The 21,901-nt window shown below is 44.9% G+C and overlaps 1 protein-coding gene across 1 annotated transcript in view; it reads right to left on the bottom strand.

The window, feature by feature from the left end:
• Window positions 1–21,901, bottom strand: part of LOC144798086 (uncharacterized) — a 613,288-nt gene that overhangs the window by 353,706 nt on the left and 237,681 nt on the right. The window contains exons 4-5 of the mRNA XM_078668856.1: window positions 18,713–18,847; window positions 8,699–8,824 (exon numbers count right to left, since the gene is read on the bottom strand). Of these exons, the coding sequence (XP_078524982.1) occupies window positions 8,699–8,824; window positions 18,713–18,847 (261 nt within the window). The remainder of the gene's footprint in view (window positions 1–8,698; window positions 8,825–18,712; window positions 18,848–21,901) is intronic.

The raw sequence follows: 21,901 nt of genomic DNA, 5'->3' as shown, positions 1-21,901 counted from the left end.
ACTGACTAAACCCTTACAGAGAATTTTTGAGTCAGATTCTTGGCAAAACAAACTTAACTTAAACTGCTACTTACTTACTCCCTCCCATGTATAAGGCTTAGGTCAGGTACACCGGGGTAGGCGTAGTTAGAAGCACCAGTTGAGTATGATTAGTCAATGTATATATGTATGTATCTATTTTATCCATTTTAAAGTATCATATGGCTAAGAAACCATATCAATGCTTTTACAGTATTATTTCATAATCCTGCTTTTACTGTATGCACTTTACTTAACTATAAGTATTGCAATTGTAGCAATTCATTTCTCTTGTATGAGGAAAGAGACTGCTCAATAAATAACACCTTTTATTGAAAACGCCCGTCTCTCTTTTTCTCTGTAATCTGGTGAAACTAAGTACGCACTTATTGACTGAGTGAAATAGCTGTCTTTTGTTTTCACACGACTCTAGAGATATACTCTTATTCAGGGAGAGCAAAGTTGTCATGTTTTATGGTTGTCAGAAACTAAATCCCTTCTTTTCTATCCAGGGAGGTTAAACTCCTCCTCGCTTATTCGAGAAAGTTTCTAGTGAACTCTGAGCTAGCTGGCAAAAAACGTAAGTCTAATATAGTCAGTAGAGACCTAGTTAACCTCAGTCCTACGTCTACACTACTGAAGATAATATTCCAATGCGCAGAGCCTATTGGGACTATAGGAACTACACTACACTGGAAACTGGAACGTCACTTTTTTTTACGTTCCCATGGCGCAATGCCCTGCACCATATTTACAAAGTGCCATGAAGCCACTTTGCGCGGCTTAATGTTGCTTTGTAAATATGGTACCCTTTAATGCAGTTTACTGAGTAAAAGGGGCATGCAGTGGTTATTGCTGTTGGCATTCCACTGCCAACACCCATTGCTTTTTGATGCTGCCCTAAAATTATAGTATCTATAAATCTGAGGCAGCATCAAAAACTAGGCCAGACAAAGCAGGTGTTAGATTGGCGCAATGAGGAGCAATTCTTTTAATTCTCCTAGTTTGTGCTTTTTCAATGTGTGCTGCAGAAGGCAGCACACATAGAAGTACAAAATCTCCATGATTGGTTGTTTATGTGCAGGACACCATTGTGCACATAAAAAAATCACCACGTGCACTATGGCGCAAGGGAGTCTGTGTTTGCGATAGGAAGCCATTTTTGGTAACAGCACAAGGGAAAACACAGGGGCATATGTACAAGAAGTTTCTGACGGTTTTGCAGCAACAATTTTATCGCCATATGTACAAGCAGTCGCTAACCTCTGTTAGCGGCAGTTTTCCTGCGAAAAAGTCCACTATAAAGATCGCCACTTCTGTTAGTGATAATGACATGCAAGGGAGGCGTTCCCATGCAAAAACACAGCTAACCCCACTTAGCGATATTTACAAGGGGATTCCTTAAGTCTGGAGAACCCAAAAAATGCCTCGAACTGCAGTTAGAGGTAGTTTTTAAGACCAGAAAATAGTTGGTCTTAAAAATGCAGATTACCCTTGGGGTCTCATTTCAGCAGGTTTTGTTGCTGGACAGCGCTGCAAGCAATGTTGCTGCGCTGTCCTGTGACAAAACTACAGGGCAGGACTGCGCACCATTAATAAGTGCCTCAATCATGAAAAGTGTTGCAGCGCTGCGACAAGACAGCGTTGCAACATTTTCCACTACCCCCTTCTTGTGACACCATGGATGCACTGTATTTACAGGACAGCGCTCCATGACGCAAGTAATGACAGACGTCTGGAATCCTGACGTATCTGTCTGCGCTAAAGTCACCCATTGCTGCGTCTTGTCATAACCATGATGCAACTTCAGCAATGCATGGGGCCAGCCTATCCCTGTCGCACTGTGTCACCCTTACTCCTGCCATCATGCAGACGTAAGCTACTGACGCAGTGCCGTTCTTGAGTGGTGCCCGGGTGTCGGCGCAGTTGGAGATCTATCGGTTGCGGTTGCACGCTGCTGTGTCATCGGCTGTAAGCATTGGCGGAGTGGTGGTGCTGAGGGAGTTGACGAGACGTACTTAGGTGGCCTTGAGCCAGCTGTGAGGGTGGCGATGATGGCGGTTGTGTACGGTGGGCATGGTGAAGCCATGATGTATACAATGATATTCAGTCCAGGAGAGTCCGGTGGTGTGGCTGTAGTTGAAAGTCCTGATGGCAGAGGAGACGTGCTGGACCATTTGTCCTGCTATGTGTCTTGCTGCGGTGACTAGCTGCGTGAGTCTGATGTTGGGAAGCTACCCCAAGAGGGGGTAGTGTTCTGGTCACTGGGGTTGTCCAGGTGGAACTTGAGTTCACCGAGTAGGATGTCGTCAGTGGATGGGAGAGCCTGGTGTGCAATGAGGTCTACAATGGCATCGGAGAATTGGTGTCCATGGCCCGGGGGCCTGCAGATGAGGGTGACGCAGAGGATGGGGTTGGCAGTGGTCCAGATCTAGAAGTTGAGGTGTTCCATGGTCACTGTTGGGTCATTAGATTGTGTGGTCAGTTGGAGTGTGCTTCTGTAGGTGACAGCAATGCCTCCTCCTGGACGGTCGGGGTGGTGAGGTAGTGGGAAGGGGGAAAAACTGGGTTTTTGGAGGGGGAAAGTTATGGTGGCCCAGGGGGAGGGGAAATAAATCAAGGAAAAGGGGGAGGAAAACACACAAGGGATGTGTGAATCATTCTATCTGATGTGAATGCAAATCTTTAAAAGATTGAGATTAGAAAAAAAGGGGGGCTTACTTATGTATAGGAAGCGGCATGGTAGAGATCACGATATGATGGAAAATCAATGACACAGGACCTGTGTTTGTGTTTAAAAAACAGACCATTGCCTAAAGGATAAATAATGTATGGATATTTAAAACATGCATGATAAAGAAATATATCTATTTATTGCTCACTTTGTATATATCTATATCTTGTTTTTATGTTTTGCTCGCGTTGAATATTCATTTTCAGTATTTGTTTTCTTTTTATAACTCTGCGTGGGTATTGAAGTCAGAGTTTGGCACAAGGGACTGATAAGTGACCACACTAAAGATAGCTTGCAACTATGTCTGCGTAGCTCTATAAAATAAAGATAGATCTAGATAAATTATGTGTCCCAAAATGGACAAATGAGGTAATTTAACATATTTATGCGGGCAAAACGAGGATCAATGAATGACGAAGTTACCTGTGCTTGGGCTACTTTGAGCAGTTGATGAAAAAGGGGCAGCCTTGAAAAAATTTTCAGTCCATATTTACATTCAGAAAATGAGGGGCAACTCATGCGAGGATTAGCGGGTATGTCGGCGTCGCTTTTAGGAGAAAAAATTTGTGTCAAGTTGTGCGCGGTGCAAAGGAAAAAAACAAATGAGTTTATCTAGGATTTAGATAGAAATGAGTCAATACTGGATGCCAGCATGAGTGATGTAATATGTGACATCAGCAGCGCATTGCTGGGGGGCGAGTTATAGTTAGTTATTCACATCAGATAGAGTGATTCACACATCCCTTGTGTGTTTTTCTCCCCCTTTTTCTTGATGTCTTTCCCCTCCCTCTCCCCCTCCCCCCTACCTTTTCCCTCCAAAAAAACCCTGTTTCTCCCCTTCCCTCCCCCCTTTGTTTTGTCTGTTTTGTTTTCTTACCTTTTCATGTTCCCTTTTCTTCTTTTTTCTTTCCTTTTTTCTTCTTCTCTTCTGTTTTGTATCACTACATCATATTATTGAGCACTGACGTCTAGAGGATTTATGTTTGTAATTTCCAACGCTGGGTGAAGGTATTAATCTGGTCCAGTTACGCATCTCTGGGACTCTTTTGGCAACACATGGTAAAATGTAGCACTTAGATCATAGAACTCAGTGGGGCATATTAACAAGATGTGCGTTAAAAAACGCACATCGCACATTTCACTATCGCCAGACTTTTTCGCCGTGTTAGTGCGTTATTATCAACACGCAACACGTAGGCGATAGTAAATCCTGCGATAGCCGGCGATAGTGCCTTGGTAATATGGGGGGGTGGATTCAGCTTTATGATCCACACCCCCATGTTATCAATGCCTAATGCCTGGTCAGAGCAGGCGTTGGGAGACCTGCGATAAACGAGTTTATCACAGGTCTTTTCCTCCCAACGCCTGCCTTGGTGATAGGGTGTTCCCACCTCCAACCACATTTTACATGTGATTGGACGTGGGAACGCCCACTTTGCATGTCATTAGCGATGTTTCTCGCTGACATGCAAAGTTGGCTTGAGGCAGGCGTTGCAATGCCCTTGTAAATAGGGCGCTGGAAGAATCGCCGCTTTCTTGGCGAATTGTGCCGAGAAAGCAGCGATACTTCAGCTTGTTAATATGCCCCAGTGTGTTTTTAGATTTGTGTTTTATATGGTTTTATCTGTCCTGTAGGATAAGGTTGTGGCGCTCCTGATGAAGGCGCTTAAAGTGCCGAAACGAGCATTGAGAAGATCCCTCTTATAGCCACCACTTTTTTCATTATGTTTATCTGTATACATTGATGTTTCATTTTATCATCCTCAGATTACATTGGTCTTTTGTGATTTATTTGATTTGTATTTCATTGAAATCATGTTGTATTGTATTTATGAATTGTCTAAGTATCTTTCGAATGAGTTTTTTAAAATAAGTAATGCATACATGTTTTAATATAGTTCTATTGTATTCACACCGAGTACTTAATATCATGTTGTCTTTGTTGTGGTGAGTTGTTAAATCATTTGAACCATTTGACTACCTAGGGATTTTGCTTTCAATTATATTATTGCCCTGCCCTAGGAGTTCTTGAGTAACTGAGGGGGTCCACAATATCTGCATTGAAGGACTGAAAACATTCAGTGACATTAAACTACTGGAAATCCAACATTTCATTTTCAAGCCATGTTACATTTTGTTCTTTCTCATATATATTCATACAAGCTGTCGGAGACAATGTATCTGGGGCCAGAAAAGTTTCCAGCGTCTGTTAGAGCCTCGCTGGCTGACTCCTATTGTTCATCTACAGTGGTGCTGCTGAGCACTTTCAGTAGAGCTGCGCAATCGCTGCCCTTTCTAAAGAAATCCCATGTTGTTCACGGTAGTGCACCCCTATCATCTGGGCAAGCACTTCCAATGTCTGAACAATGCACAAATATTCCTTTCCCTAAACTACCTTTGGTACCACAGGCAGCGTACACCCTATTCTTTTTCGAGGCAGTCCATCCCTACTAGTCTGATTTCTCCTTTTGTGCACTGTTCCTCCAGCGGGAATGCAAATTGTCCCTAGCCTCTCCAGGCACAGAGGGGTCAGCAAATAGGGGCTCTATCTCAGAGGGGCCAATGGACAGGGGCTCAAACACCTGTGGGCCAATAGAGGGAGGCTACTGGAAGGGCTTGATCTCAGGGGGCACTGCCTCATTCAACGCTGCTTCATACTCTTCCTCCATTTGTGCCCACTTCAGCCAAGCATCCAAGAAAGGAATGAAATGGGGCACTAGCTCTGTCTTGAAGTCGGCGACTCCTTCAAGCAACCACTGGTCATACGTCAGAGGCAGGGGCACCTTCCGGCAATGCTGGGAATGGATCCAGTTCTTCCGGCTGGCAACCTTCACAGCACTTCAGGTGGCAAGGAGCACCTGGGCAGGCCCCTTCCAGTGGGGCTCCAAACTTCCTTTCCTCTGGAAGTGCCTTGTTAGAACATAATCCCCAGGCAGAAGATCATACCCTGGCCCTCAGGTGCTGGCAGCAAGGCTTCGTGAATCTGTTGGTGAATAGAATACATATGTTTTGTCAACTCATACAGGTAATCCACTAGCATAGGTTATTGTGTCTGAAAAAACCTATGATGTCGCGCGACGCCCCAGGCATTTGCTGAAAGACCGAACACAACCCCGTAAAGTGATAATCCTGTCCTAGTGTGAGCCGTATGTCTTGTAGACAAAAGGCCTAATGGTAAAGCATCTGGCCACTTCAAATCAGTGCTCTTCTGAATCTTTGCTAATTTCAGTTTGAGAGTATTGTTGTACTTCTCAACCAAACCTGCTGACTGGGGTTGATTTGCAGCATGGAACTGCAGCCTAATGTGTAGGCCATCACAGAGCAATTGAATGACTTTCGAATTGAAGTGACTCCCGTTGTCACTCCAAATCAATTGAGGTAAGCCGAAACAAGGGAAGAACTCCTTCAAGAGTGCCTTCGCCGTTGCCAAGGCTGTATTCTCTTTAGTGGGATAAGCCTCAACCCATTAGCTGAATGCACAAACAACTACTAGCACGTATTTCAGATTGTTCACTTGTTCCATTTTGATAAAGTCCACCTGGTGGATCTTGAAAGGGAACGAAGCAGGTGCTAAATTACCGGGGGGTGTAATGGTGCCTTTCCCGTGGTTATACATCATGCATACCATACAGTATTTCACCAGGTGAACAGTGGTCTTGAGGATATTGTCATTCTGCCATATGGGGTCTAGCAGTTTGCATATGCCCTTGGCACTGATATGAGCTGGCCCGTGGGCAATAGTGACTACAGGGAGGACACAGGCGTTTGGTAGCATCCATCTATGTTTCCCTGACTTATGCGTCCAACACTCATCCTCGTCTAAACATGCTGTAATCTCCTGCCAGACTGCTAACTCCTCAATTGTTGCCTCACTTTAAAGCTCCTTTACACTGTCCAGTGTGACATCAAACATAGTGACTTGGGGCACCCACCTAGCAGGTCCCGCCACAAACATCTTTTTCATCTTAGTTCGGCTGTCTCCTTAGCTATCTGATTTGAAAATGCATTCCCTCCACCCACATCATCAGTGACTGCATTGTGGGCACTGTACTTTATTAAGGCCAATTTCTTAGGGAGTGTCAGGGCAGACAGGAGCCTAAGTAAAAGGGGGCCATTCTGGGTTTGTGTCTAATGAGAAGTGAGAAACCCTCTCTCTGTCCAGAGCCGCCCAAAATTATGGACGACCCTGAAGGCATACTGGCTGTCAGTATAAATATTAACAGCCAGTCCCTTGCTCACTTCACAGGCTCTAATAAGGGTGACTAGTTCAGCTGCCTAGGAAGATTGAAAGGGAACTCATGAAGTTTCAACTACAGTATGAAGTGTTGTGAGAGAGTATTATGCAGAGATGGTGCCATCTGGTAATTTGAAACGAGAGCCATCACCATATAGTTCCCCTTGGGGGTCAGATAAGGGAACACCAGTCAGGTCTAACCATCCCTTCGTCTCAACCTCTGTCCGAAAAAGACAATCGTGTATGTCTATTTCTTCACCCAGACCCTGTTGTAACAAGGAAAAATATTGGTATTTCTCCTGGTTACTTTCTTTTTCTAAGTGTGATGCATTCCACATCACATATAGGAAAATGCCTTTAAAGATTGTTTTTGTGCAGAAAGGTTTCCCTTCCTGCACAAAAACAACTTTGGATTTAAGGCAGGCACCCTTGCACCATGGCACAAGGGTGCTTACATAGGCACTAGGCAGGACACAGTGCACCAGCGCAAGAAGGTAGCAGAAATGCACCATATCTTTGTAAATATGGTGCATTTCTGATGTGTCTCTTTCCAACATCAAAAGTTGCTCTGCTGCACTCGTTGCATTAAATGTTAAAAAATTGTGCCAATATTTTAATGTGTATATTGATGCCAAGATTGCTTTTTTGGTATCAAGAATTATTTGCTTATACAGCTCATGGCCTAATCATAAGGAATAATAGGATTTGTTTTAAATGAAGTTCACTTGATTTTTTGTCTTTTTTTCAGCCCCATATCAGCAAGATAGTGCGACTACTGGCAAAGGTATCCCATTGGAGGGTGCCTTCCCCTTCAACAGACACAGGGTCCAAGTCACTCTTCACTAGATAACTCTAAAGTATGGAAGTGTTTTAGTGGGTAAGAAGTTGCCTGTGTTTATCAGGGAAGTCCATGTAAGAAAAAAAGAATTACTCCGATGTCTCTTTTCCGTTTGCAATGAAGCTTTAGAAGAGGAATCATTTTTCCAGTAAGAGCCACTCCGGTATTCAGGCCCACCATCTGCCATTCTTCCGGGTCACAGCTTGATTCCTCTATCTGTTCTGGCTGTGCCCCCAATTCCTACCACCCCACCATATTTCATAGATAAAAGGCATGTAGTGTGTGCCTGCTTTAAAGAATCCTTGCCAAGCTGCTGTTGGAGATTAGTTAGGGCAAATAACAGGATGGAAACTGGATCTGGTGCGAAAACTGTGGTATAGTGGTAAGAGAGGTTACAGCGCTGTCCAAGGCGATACCTTTTGAGGACATTGTGTTTGCCATTGTGTAGGCAATAGGGACTGTAGATGAGGTTGAAAGAATACTAATAGTAATAGCAGCTAATGATGATGAGTATGCAGGACCCAGGTATTCAAGCCAATAAGTTTCCATGGGTATCTTATTCTCAGAGTTTAGAACAGCAGTGCCTCCAGTATGCTTGTCCTTGTACTGCTAATCACCACAATTGACTGCCTGCCCTAGCAATCCCACTAATCTAAGATAAGCTCCAGGCGCGGTCAATCAACACCTTGGAGATTCCTTCCACTTGAGCAGTTTGGGCAGTCTCCACGCTTGTTCCTCGAGTGAAAATAGTATCAAGATCATCAAGCAACCACTGGTCGTACGGCAGAGGCAGGGGCACCTTCCGGCAATGCTGGGAATGGATCCAGTTCTTCCGGCTGGCCAACTTCACAGCGCTTCAGGTGGCAAGGATCACCTGGGCAGACTCCTTCCAGCGGGGCTCCAAACTTCCTTTCCTGTGGAAGCGCCTTTTTGGAACATAGTACCCAGGCAGACGATCGTGCCCTGGCCCCTCAGGTGCTCGCAGCAAGGCTTCGTGAATCTGTTGGTGAATAGAATAGAAATGTTTTGTCAACTCATACAAGTAATCCACTAGCATAGGGTATTCTGTCCAGAAAACCTATGATGTCGCGGGACGCCCCAGGCATTTGCTGGGAGACCGAACATGACCCCGTACGGTGATAATCCTGTCCTAGTGTGAGCCGTATGTCTTGTAGACAAAAGGCCTAATGGTAAAGCATCTGGCCTCTTCAATCCTGTGCTCTCCTGAATCTTTGGTAATTTCAGTTTGAGAGTATTGTTGTACTTCTCAACCAAACCTGCTGACAGGGGATGATTTGCAGCATGGAACTGCCGCCTAATGTATAGGCCATCACAGAGCAATTGAATGACTTTCTAATTGAAGTGACTCCTGTTGTCACTCCAAATCAAACGGGGTAAGCTGAAACAAGGGAAGTACTCCTTCAAGAGTGCCTTCGCCGTTGCCAAGGCTGTATTCTCTTTAGTGGGATAAGCCTCAACCCATTAACTGAATGCACAAACAACTACAAGCATGTATTTCATGTTGTTCACTTATTCCATTTCGATAAAGTCCATCTGGAGGACCTTGAAAGGGAACGAAGCAGGGCGTAATGATGCCTTTTCCTGGTTATACATCATGCATACCATACAGTATTTTACCAGGTGAACAGTGGTCTTAAGGATATTGTCATTCTGCCATATGGGGTCTAGCAGTTTGCATATGCCCTTGGCACTGATATGAGCTGGCGCGTGGGCAATAGTGACTACAGGGAGGACACAGGCGTTTGGTAGCATCCATCTATGTTTCCCTGACTTATCCGTCCAACACCTATCCTCGTCTAAATGTGCTGTACTCTCCTGCCATACTGCTAACTCCTCAATTGTTGCCTCACTTTGAATCTCCTTTACACTGTCCAGTGTGACCTCAAACATAGTGACTTGGGGCACCCACCTAGCAGGACCCACCACAAACATCTTTTTCATCTTAGTTGGGCGGTCTCCTTAGCTATCTGATTTGCAAATGCATTCCCCCCACCCACATCATCAGTGACTGACTTGTGCGCACTGCACTTTATTAAGGCCAATTTCTTAGGGAGTGTCAGGGCAGACATGAGCCTATGTTAAAGGGGGGCATTCTGGGTGTGTGTCTAAGGAGAAGTGAGAAACCCTCTCTCTGCTCAGAGCCACCCAAAATTATGGCCGACCCTGAAGGCATACTGTCTGTCTGTATAAATATTAACGGCCAGTCCCTCGCTCACTTCACAGGCTCTAATAAGGGTGACTAGTTCAGCTACCTGAGCAGACTGATAGGGAACTCGTGAAGTTTCAACTACAGTATGCAGTGTTGTGAGAGTGTATGCTGCAGTGGTGGTGCCATCTGGTAATTTGAAACGAGAGCTATCAACATATAGTTACCCTTGGGGGTCAGATAAGGGAACATCAGTCAGGTCTACCCGTCCCTTCGTCTCAACCTCTGTCCGAAAAAGACAATCATGTATGTCTATTTCTTCACCCTGACCCTGTTGTAACAAGGAAAAATATTGGTATTTCTCCTGGTTACTTCCTTTTTAGGTCGAGCTGGAGAAAGCAATGCGAAGCATTGCGTCCAGCTCGACAACTTATGTAGCCCGTCTCCTGGAAATCTGAGACAGGGGTCGGCCACGCGTGGCGATTGGGATCTTTGGACGCGCACGTCCAGGCCGGCGCCGTGCCCATCTCCTGCCTCAGATTCCCTGAAGTGTGCAAACACACACACACAGCACACTCACGCATGCACACACACACACGCACACACACACAAACGCAAGCACACAGCCCCCCCCTCACCTGGCACTTTAGTCGCGACTCCCCTGGTATCTCCGCCGCATCACCTGGCCTGTTCGAAGACAGGGACGCATTGTAATGAGCTCCGCAGAGTCACGGTGTCAGTCAGTGGTGCGGGGTGTCCTGAAGTCCCATGCGCGCCAGTCCTGGTGTCCGCGCGCGGCATCCGTCACTATCCGGCCGCCTCTGCCCGGCTAGACTTCTTCTGCCGGTGGGCGGTGCCTCGCCGCGCTTCCTTCCCCGTCTGCCGCGGATTGGCTCGGCCGCGCTAAGCACGCCTTGTTTGACGAGTAAACTCCCACGGCGCCAATCAACAATGCTATCAACCAGGCGGGGCGTGCTCAGGTACCACTGACTGACATCCCGCGTGCCTGCACTGCCAGGGAGACGACCGTGGGGGCATGATACCCACCAGTAGCGGTTGGTAACTTTTTTAAGTGGTGCGGAGGGTGCAGCACATACAAGTGACCCCCCCCGGCACCTACCCTCGCGCGTCATACACCCTGCACTTCACCGCCGAAGAGCAGCCCGATGCAAGGAGGGTGGTGGGCCGAGGAGCAATCCACTGCGTGCGCTGACATACCTGTCAGTGGTCCAGGCGGAGGCAGTCGAAGTCCGCTTAAGGTCCGGGACAGAGGTTTGTGGTGTTGTGAGCTTAGTGCGCTGGGGAGCCGGGTTCGATCCTCGCATGGGCTCAGCATTCTGATTCTGGGCAATTCACTTATCTCCCCGTGCATACCAAACATGAATGTGTCCTTGTGCTACGTAACTGGCTTTCGTGTAAAGCGCTCCGATGCCCGGTTGGCTGCTGAAAGAATTGATTTCTAGTCTCTCACACAGCGTTCGGGTGCTGTCCAGGCCGAGGCAGTACTTTAAAATGGGAAGCAGTGCAGATGTAACGCTGTCAGTGACCGGCTTTTAACACTCTAATTGCAGTTTGCATGACAACCCGAGGAACAAGCGCTGCCGATGCCAATAGGCCTGGCTCTTTTTTGTATAACTAAAAGTTCTTCTTCACTGAGAGCACAGACACTGAAGCAGGAACAAGGAGGGAGTGGCAGATGCAGGAAATGGGCTGGAGTAAAACCAGGACAAGTACTAGGGAGAAGAGTCGGAAGATACAGGTACGGATACAAAAGGCCACACAAACACCGAAGGCGCATACATTCAAACAACTGGGGAATAACATGTGCAGGTGGGGTTGTGCCTGTTATCTGCACGTTACTACCTGTGGGGCACTCTTTTGCACAGACAATTACCATCATCTATAGAGGTTTGTGGTGTTGTGAGCTTAGTGTGCTGGGGAGCCGGGTTCGATCCTCGCGTGGGCTCAGCATCCTGATTCTGGGCAATTCACTTATCTCCCAGCGCATACCAAAAATGAATGGGTCCTTGTGCTACGTAACTGGCGTTCGTGTAAAGCACTCCGATACCTACAGGTCGAGATCGCCCTATATAAATCAGCAAAAAAATGAAAAGCACATTAAAGTACTCACTGTTTCCAGCTATCAGCTTCATCACGGGGTTTCTCTTGGACCGGGTTGAAGCTGGTTCAAGGAAGGAGGGCGCAGGAAGCAGTATTTGAAATCCCGCCTCCGATTGTCATAGGGTGACTGTATCAGCAGTCATCCAGTCAGAGGAAGAGGCAGGATCCTAACACTAGAAGACTGTTCTGAATTTAGCAACGTCAGAGATCCGGGCGAGCCGAAAATCCGACCGCAGTCCTGGAAAAACCAGCTGCTTCAGGTAGCATCTGCTTGCCCTCACTACAGCTTCACAGACACACTCTGCACATGTGTGACTTGGGCGATATCGAAAACGGACGTCCACCACACATGCGCAAGGTGTGTTTGTACACTGCCTGCTGCACTGCTACCAGAGTGCCGTTCGCCATCTGTGGCCTCCGAGCCATAATCTCCCTTACCTCCGCCCCAATCTTTCAGGACTTCAATTTCAATTTCAATTTCAGAAGCTTTATTCGAATTGTAAAAACAAATTCATAAAAGCGTACAGATAAAATTCAGATTTACAATAAACTGTTCCGTGCTGATTCAGTGGGCGCATTTACAGTACATGATTAAAAAAAGTACACAATTTAATAAAAACATTAAAAACAAGGAATTTCATGATATAGTAGAGCGGCCTAGTGAGAGAAATCATTTTGAATTTTAAACGTTCTGCATATTGGGCATAGACAAGTACAAATTTAGATTTACATCGTGTTTCTATACCTCACGGTAGCTCTCAGGAAGGAAGATACAATTCCAATAATGCGTTCATTTTCTAGAGATCTTAGTTTATCATATGCCCCTCTACAAGACCTCAAGCCTCATGATACAAGTAGGGGTTTCAGCAATTTTTTCCTCGGATGGCTATAAAAGGTGCAGAAGAGAATACAATGAATTTTAGACTGATAAGAAACATCATCACAAGGACAGGGACTTTTTTCTTTTGACCAGTCGTTACACTGTGGGAAAGTTATCAGTCTAAAGAAAGTCTCTAAGCGAAAACAAGTCAGGAGCATACGGTTAAAAGGGGGGTTGTTCGATCAAGAGGTACAACTGAACCTCCTTATTAACAGTAATCAAGTCGTGGTCCATGACTGTCTTCTTAGATCTTTCTTCCCGCCATCTTTTTCTCTCTAAGTGTTGTAAGAGGAGTTTTTTAAGAGCAGTTCTAGACACGTTCACCATGCTATCTGGGTTCGAGAAATATTCAGGATGCCCAATTTCTTGCAGTAGGTCTTTAACATAGGTAAACCATTTGATGTTGGTGGCTCCCTCAGATGCCAAGCAATCCTTAATTATATCTCTATTCAAGGTGGTCTCTGGATTGACCCACACATTATGCCATAGCAAGACTGGAGATGATTTAATAGTGTCTGTAACATATGGCAAGGCAACTTCCATATGTGCCACATATGCTGCCGTACTCTTTGGGGTGGCCAATAGATATCGTAGAAATCGATTTTCAACTCGTTGGATGGTTTCCACCGACTCAATCCCCCAGAGTGCAGCCCCATATGTCCCAGCTGAGATACATTTGGCCTTAAAAATCTGGAGCAGTTCTCTTACTGGCCTTCCACCCAGCTTTTTGGCAAAATTCATCAGAGCTCCAGTGGCTCTAGTAAACGCAAGACCCCTGGCAATTACTGCAGGTTTCCATGAGCCCTTTCTCTCAAAATGTATACGAAGGTAGCAAAATCTGTCAGTAAGCTCTACCTGTCTACCGTCCAAAGCAATTGGACAGGGTGTTCTTCGGTTCTTAGGTCCGCATGACATAGTATATGTTTTAGAAACATTCATGCGGAGACCTCTACTTTTCATGAAATCTGAAAATTTCGACACCGCTTTTTGTAAACCAACCCTGGTCTGGGACATAATTGCCGCGTCATCCGCGTAGAGGAGTATGGGAATGGATGTCCCGTTTACTGTGGGATAATCATGGTAGACTTCAGTCAGGATGGATCCAACCTTGTTTATATATAGAGTAAAAAGCAGGGGTGCTAAAATGCACCCCTGTCTTACTCCTCTGCGGATTCGGAATATGTCAGAGCACTCACCCATCCTGCCAAATCTAACACGTGCACCAGCCCCATCATTCCTATCCCCCTTTTTGTAGATCGGAACTACTATGGCTTCCGACCAGGTGGTGATAAACCCGATGTTATTTGGGGAGTTGAGCACTCTGGTCAACAAAGGTGCCCAGAGATCAGGTTCACTTTTAAAAACATCTATTGGAACGCAGTCCGGCCCTGGAGCTTTCTCCGCCGCGGCTTTCTGTGAGTGCCTTAATCACTTCATCAAGATGGAAAAGGATGCCCAGAGGGAAGGAACTGCTCTGTGTCTCGGCCAACAGTGCCTCGGGCTTTTTTGATGTTATTCCTGGGAGGTCTATTTCGTTGTAAAGACCTTCAAAGTGAGTAACCCAGTCTTGTACTGTAATAGCTTGATCTATTTGGGGGCCCTGATGACCTTGGAGGAACGGGGCATTGACTGCCTTCCAAAAGGCAGTGTTATCCTTCAGCTCGGAGGCTGCGTGCAGGGCAGACCATGCCTGCATTTTTAGCTCTTTTTTCCTGGTCATTAGGGTGTTCCGATAGGCACGTCTGGCTAACTGGATGTTTTCTCTAGACTTTGGGCAAGAATGCAGAGCCTTTTTCAGGGCGGCAAGCGCCTTAGTACAGTTCCCGTTAAACCATCCCTGAGACCCCTTTGGTGGATTACGGGGTACTCTGGTCAAAAGTTGTTTTATATCTGAACAGATTTTTGTAAATGAGTCAACAATAGTGTGAGCATCGTCTTCAGAGGAAAGACACATTTTAAACTCCCCGTAAGCGTTCCTGACAAGCTTTTGTAAAAAATTTGTGGGTGTCACCTTTTCCCATTTGATGCAAAACCCATTTTTTGATGCCAGTATTGGCGTTAGATTATATATGAAGTTGCTCTTGTGGCTTAAATGACCATCCCTAGCCTTCAATGTTACAGCGATGGGATAGTGATCACTAAGGGCAGTATCGATGATCTCCCAATTTAGTACCACACCTGCATAACGGGTTGATAGGAGAGTAAAATCAATGATCGAATTGCACCCCCTCCCATTAAAAGTTGGTCTAAATGCTTTAGTGGGGGTGCAAAGTTCGTTAATGAATGACAGATAGAAATGAGCCGATATGGAATTATACAGCTCCCCTAGTTTAGTGTGTGTAAAATGACTCATGGCCCCTTCATTATCGTCTCCCACACCACACGAGCCCGCTATTCCTCGGGAACATAGGGGACTTTAAAAACGGTCTTTACCAAGTGAAACGTGAACTGTATATTTTTGTGTGCTACTTTTTTGTATAGTCCATCACACCTACAAGTCTCACATTTTGTCTGCAAGGCCCGCAACTTGGCCCATTTTCTTTTGAGCTCCTTGACAGGAGTCTCGTTCACACCTGGAAATCGCCATCGCTGCGAGAAACCGCTTTAAATGGCACTGATTTACGTTGAGGGCATTCTACACATTCCGTTTGATGTAACCAGGTTCCAAAATATATATGTCTGAGTGTGTGGTTTCACAGTGGGTTTGTTTGAGCACAGTTTTTGTCAATGTACGTATACTGCTGTAAAACCATTTCAAAGTGCAGTTCATCACTTACCAGCGAGTACACAAGTGAAGCCACTTTCTTAAAGCAGCACTCTCTCCCACCGCACCTCCACCTGCCACAGAGCTCTCAAGTTTTCCAGGTTCATGCATGAGTTGGTCATTCACTTCACGTTTTTTTTTGCTATGCTTTATGGGACAAGTCCTGTTTTATCACATTATACAGATAGAAATATGATTCTCAGTATACAAAGGAAAAAGCAAGCTTGGATGAGCTACCCACACATGGTCATTGGAAATGTAAGAGTTCTGCTGTGCTATCTAAAGACCTGTCTACCAGCTTAGTGACTAGTAGGGTAACATATTGTCCCTACCACTTAAGGTTTTTGGTGCGTGCCAGAGAGGTTATGGGACTATTTTTCAGTGCTGTTCTAATTTTGGCAGTCGCAATACAAATAATGTATGGGTATAATGTTGCCTTTGAGCTGCTTCTCATCCAACTGGTGCTAGTTTCTTAAAGAGCACAACAAAGCTACTTCATGGATATTGTTGGCAGCTGTGATGGAATAAAAAGTCAAAAGGTGGAAGGATGGAAGGATGGAACCGGAAAGGTAAGCGGGAGAGAGAAGGAGAAAACATAACTTTGTGCCGTGCTGTGTTATTGCATATTACTTATGGATTCCTAACATCTATCGCCATCACTCTATCTATCTATCTATCTATCTATCTATCTATCTATCTATCTATCTATCTATCTATCTATCTATCTATCTATCTATCTATCTATCTATCTATCTATCTATCTATCTATCTATCTATCTATCTATCTATCTATCTATCTATCGATCGCCCTCACTCTATCTATCTGTCTATCAATTGCCCTCACTCTATCTAGCTATCTATCTATCTATCGCCATCACTCTATCTATCTATCGCCCTCCCTCTATCTATCGCACTCACTTTATCTATTTATCGCACTCACTCTATCGCATCACCACAGTATCACTCAGCACCACCACAGCATCACTCAGGGGCACCACAACATCCCTATGTGCTACCACAGCATTACTGAACACAACAGCATCACTCACCGCCACCACAACATCACTCCGTGCCACCACAGCACCAGTCTCAGTCTGTGCAACCATTCAACAACAACTGGTTCAAATATGTTCTCTCAACGTTTCAAGCTTTATTACAAATGTCATAAAAAGATGTTAATATTTCACTTCTGTTCTTGGATTTTCATCACAATAAAATACACTGAACATAATCTTCACAAAAGTTATTTACAAAAGTTTAAGCTATTGCCATTATAAATTACAATAACTTTAATTTAAGTATTAATTATTTTGAAAAATGAAACGAAGGCATTGTTATTTGTGATATCAATACATCTAAGTCACGTAAATACAACACATATTACATTACAAATGCTATAGGTGTCACATTTGCGAAAGTTAAAAGTATTGGCATTGTAAATGACAAAGGTATTAATTTTGCTATTTTCAAAACAAACACATAAATAAAAAATTTGTCATTTACAATACCAATAGCTCAAACTTTCCTAATGCGAGACCTATTGCATTGCAAATGCTTGTTCAAAGTGTGATGCATTCCACATCACATATAGAAAAAGGAAAATGCCTTTAAAGATTGTTTTTATGCAGAAAGGTTTCCCTTCTTGCACAAAAACAACTTTGGCTTTAAGGCAGGCACCCTTGCACCATGGTACAAGTGTGCTTACATAGGCCTTAGACAGCACACAGTGCACCAGCGCAAGAAGGTAGCAGAAATGCACCATATCTTTGTAAATATGGTGCATTTCTGATGTGTCCCTTTCCAACATCAAAAGTTGCTCTGCTGCACTCGTTGCATTAAATGTTAGTAAATATGATCAAAGATGTGACAATATTTTAATGTGTATATTGATGCCAAGATTGTTTTTTTTGGTATCAAGAATTATTTGCTTATACAGCTCATGGCATAATCATAAAGAATAAGAGGATTTGTTTTGAATAAAGTTCACTTGATTTTTTGTCTTTTTTTCAGCACCATATCAGCAAGATAGTGAGACTACTGGCAATGGGATCCCATTGGAGGGTGCCTTCCCCTTCAACAGACACAGGGTCCAAGTCACTCTTCACTAGATAACTCTAAAGTATGGAAGTGTTTTTAGCGGGTAAGAAGTTGCCTGTGTTTATCGGGGAAGTCCATGTAACAAAATAAGAATTACTCCGATGTCTCTTTACCCTTTGCAATGAAGCTTTAGAAGAGGAATCATTTTTCCAGTAAGAGCCACCCCCGTATTCAGGCCCACCATCTGCCATTCTTCCGGGTCACAGCTTGATTCCTCAATCTGTTCTGGCTGTGCCCCCAATTCCTACCACCCCACCATATTTTATAGCTAAAAGTGTGCCTTCTTTAAAGAATCCTTGTCAAGCTGCTGTTGGAGATTAGTTAGGGCAAATAACAGGCTGGAAACTGCATCTGGTGCGCAAACTGTGGTATAGTGTTCAGAGAGGTTACAGCACTGTCCAAGGCGATACCTTTTGAGGACATTGTGTTTGTCATTGTGTAAGCATTAGGGACAGTAGATGAAGTTGAAAGAATACTATTAGTAATAGCAGCTAATGATGATGAGTTTGCAGGACCCAGGTATTCAAGCCAATACGTTTCCATGGGTATCTTATACTCAGAGTTTAGAACAGCAGTGCCTCCAGTATGCTTGTCCTTGTACTGCTAATCACCACCATTGACTGCCTGCCCTAGCAATCCCACTAATCTGAGATAAGCTCCAGGCGTGGTCAATCAACGCCTTGGAGATTCCTTCCACTTGAGCAGTTTGGGCAGTCTCCACGCTTGTTCCTTGAGTGAAAATAGTATCAAGATCATCAAGCAACCACTGGTCGTACGGCAGAGGCAGGGGCACCTTCCGGCAATGCTGGGAATGGATCCAGTTCTTCCGGCTGGCCAACTTCACAGCACTTCAGGTGGCAAGGATCACCTGGGCAGGCTCCTTCCAGTGGGGCTCCAAACTTCCTTTCCTCTGGAAGCGCCTTGTTAGAACATAATACCCAGGCAGACGATCGTGCCCTGGCCCCTCAGGTGCTGGCAGCAAGGCTTCGTGAATCTGTTGGTGAATAGAATACAAATGTTTTTTCAACTCATACAAGTAATCCACTAGCATAGGGTATTCTGTCTCAGAAAACCTATGATGTCGCGGGACGCCCAAGGCATTTGCTGGGAGACCGAACACGACCCCGTACGGTGATAATCCTGTCCTAGTGTGAGCCGTATGTCTTGTAGACAAAAGGTCTAATGGTAAAGCATCTGGCCACTTCAATCCTGTGCTCTCCTGAATCTTTGCTAATATCAGTTTGAGAGTATTGTTGTACTTCTCAACCAAACCTGCTGACTGAGGATGATTTGCAGCATGGAACTGCCGCCTACTGTGTAGGCCATCACAGAGCAATTGAATGACTTTCTAATTGAAGTGACTCCCGTTGGCACTCCAAATCAAACGGGGTAAGCCAAAACAAGGGAAGAACACCTTCAAGAGTGCCTTCGCCGTTGCCAAGGCTGTATTCTCTTTAGTAGGATAAGCCTCAACCCATTAGCTGAATGCACAAACAACTACTAGCATGTATTTCAGATTGTTCACTTGTTCCATTTCGATAAAGTCCATCTGGAGGACCTTGAAAGGGAACGAAGCAGGTGCTAAATTACCAGGGGGCGTAATGGTGCCTTTCCCTGGTTATACATCATGCATACCATACAGTATTTTACCAGGTGAACAGTGGTCTTGAGGATATTGTCATTCTGCCATATGGGGTCTAGCAGTTTGCATATGCCCTTGGCACTGGTATGAGCTGGCCCGTGGGCAATAGTGACTGCAGGGAGGACACAGGCGTTTGGTAGCATCCCTTCTATGTTTCCCTGACTTATCTGTCCAACACCTATCATCATCTAAACGTGCTGTACTCTCCTGCCAGACTGCTAACTCCTCAATTGTTGCCTCACTTTGAATCTCCTTTACACTGTCCAGTGTGACCTCAAACATAGTGACTTGGGGCACCCACCTAGCAGGACCCACCACAAACATCTTTTTCATCTTAGTTGGGCTGTCTCCTTAGCTATCTGATTTGCAAATGCATTCCCCCCACCCACATCATCAGTGACTGCCTTGTGCGCACTGCACTTTATTAAGGCCAATTTCTTAGGGAGTGTCAGGGCAGACAGGAGCCTATATCAAAGGGGGCCATTCTGGGTGTGTGTCTAATGAGAAGTGAGAAACCCTCTCTCTGCTCAGAGCCACCCAAAATTATGGACGACCCTGAAGGCATACTGGCTGTCTGTATAAATATTAACAGCCAGTCCCTCGCTCACTTCACAGGTTTTAATAAGGGTGACTAGTTCAGCTGCCTGAGCAGACTGATTGGGAACTTGTGAAGTTTCAACTACAATGTGCAGTGTTGTGAGAGCGTATGCTGCAGTGGTGGTGCCATCTGGTAATTTGAAACAAGAGCCATCAACATATAGTTCCCCTCAGGGCACAGATAAGGGAACATCAGTCAGGTCTACCCGTCCCTTCGTCTCAACCTCTGTCCGAAAAAGACAATCATGTATGTCTATTTCTTCACCCAGACTCTGTTGTAACAAGGAAAAATATTGGTATTTCTCCTGCTTACTTCCTTTTTCTAAGTGTGATGCATTCCACATCACATATAGAAAAAGGAAAATGCCTTTAAAGATTGTTTTTATGCAGAAAGGTTTTCCTTCCGGCACAAAAACAACTTTGGCTTTAAGGTAGGCACCCTTGCACCATGGTACAAGTGTGCTTACATAGGCCTTAGACAGCACACAGTGCACCAGCGCAAGAAGGTAGCAGAAATGCAGCATATCTTTGTAAATATGGTGCATTTCTGATGTGTCCCTTTCCAACATCAAAAGTTGCTCTGCTGCACTCGTTGCATTAAATGTTAGTAAATATGATCAAAGATGTGCCAATATTTTAATGTGTATATTGATGCCAAGATTGCTTTTTTGCTATCAAGAATTATTTGCTTATACAGCTCATGGCCTAATCATAAGGAATAAGAGGATTTGCTTTGAATAAAGTTCACTTGATTTTTTGTCTTTTTTTCAGCCCCATATTAGCAAGATAGTGAGACTACTGGCAAAGGTATCCCATTGGAGGGTGCCTTCCCCTTCAACAGACACAGGGTCCAAGTCACTCTTCACTAGATAACTCTAAAGTATGGAAGTGTTTTTAGTGGGTAAGAAGTTGCCTGTGTCTATCGGGGAAGTCCATGTAAGAAAAAAAGAATTACTCCGATGTCTCTTTACCCTTTGCAATGAAGATTTAGAAGAGGAATCATTTTTCCAATAAGAGCCACTCCGTTATTCAGGCCCACCATCTGCCATTCTTCCGGGTCACAGCTTGATTCCTCTATCTGTTCTGGCTGTGCCCCAAATTCCTACCACCCCACCATATTTCATAGCTAAAAGGCATGTAGTGTGTGCCTGCTTTAAAGAATCTTTGTCAAGCTGCTGTTGGAGATTAGTTAGGGCAAATAACAGGCTGGAAACTGGATCTGGTGCGCAAACTGTGGTATAGTGGTAAGAGAGGTTACAGCGCTGTCCAAGGCGATGCCTTTTGAGGACATTGTGTTTGTCATTGTGTAAGCATTAGGGACAGTAGATGAAGTTGAAGGAATACTATTAGTAATAGCAGCTAATGATGATGAGTTTGCAGGACCCAGGTATTCAAGCCAATAAGTTTCCATGGGTATCTTATACTCAGAGTTTAGAACAGCAGTGCCTCCAGTATGCTTGTCCTTGTACTGCTAATCACCAACATTGACTGCCTGCCCTAGCAATCCCACTAATCTGAGATAAGCTCCAGGCGTGGTCAATCAACACCTTGGAGATTCCTTCCACTTGAGCAGTTTGGGCAGTCTCCACGCTTGTTCCTTGAGTGAAAATAGTATCAAGATCATCAAGCAACCACTGGTCGTACGGCAGAGGCAGGGGCACCTTCCGGCAATGCTGGGAATGGATCCAGTTCTTCCGGCTGGCCAACTTCACAGCACTTCAGGTGGCAAGGATCACCTGGGCAAGCTCCTTCCAGCGGGGCTCAAAACTTCCTTTCGTCTGGAAGCGCCTTGTTAGAACATAATACCCA

Source organism: Lissotriton helveticus, chromosome 12, assembly GCF_964261635.1.
Source record: "Lissotriton helveticus chromosome 12, aLisHel1.1, whole genome shotgun sequence".
Lineage (NCBI taxonomy): Eukaryota > Metazoa > Chordata > Amphibia > Caudata > Salamandridae > Lissotriton > Lissotriton helveticus.
This window is presented reverse-complemented; position numbering and strand designations above follow the sequence as displayed.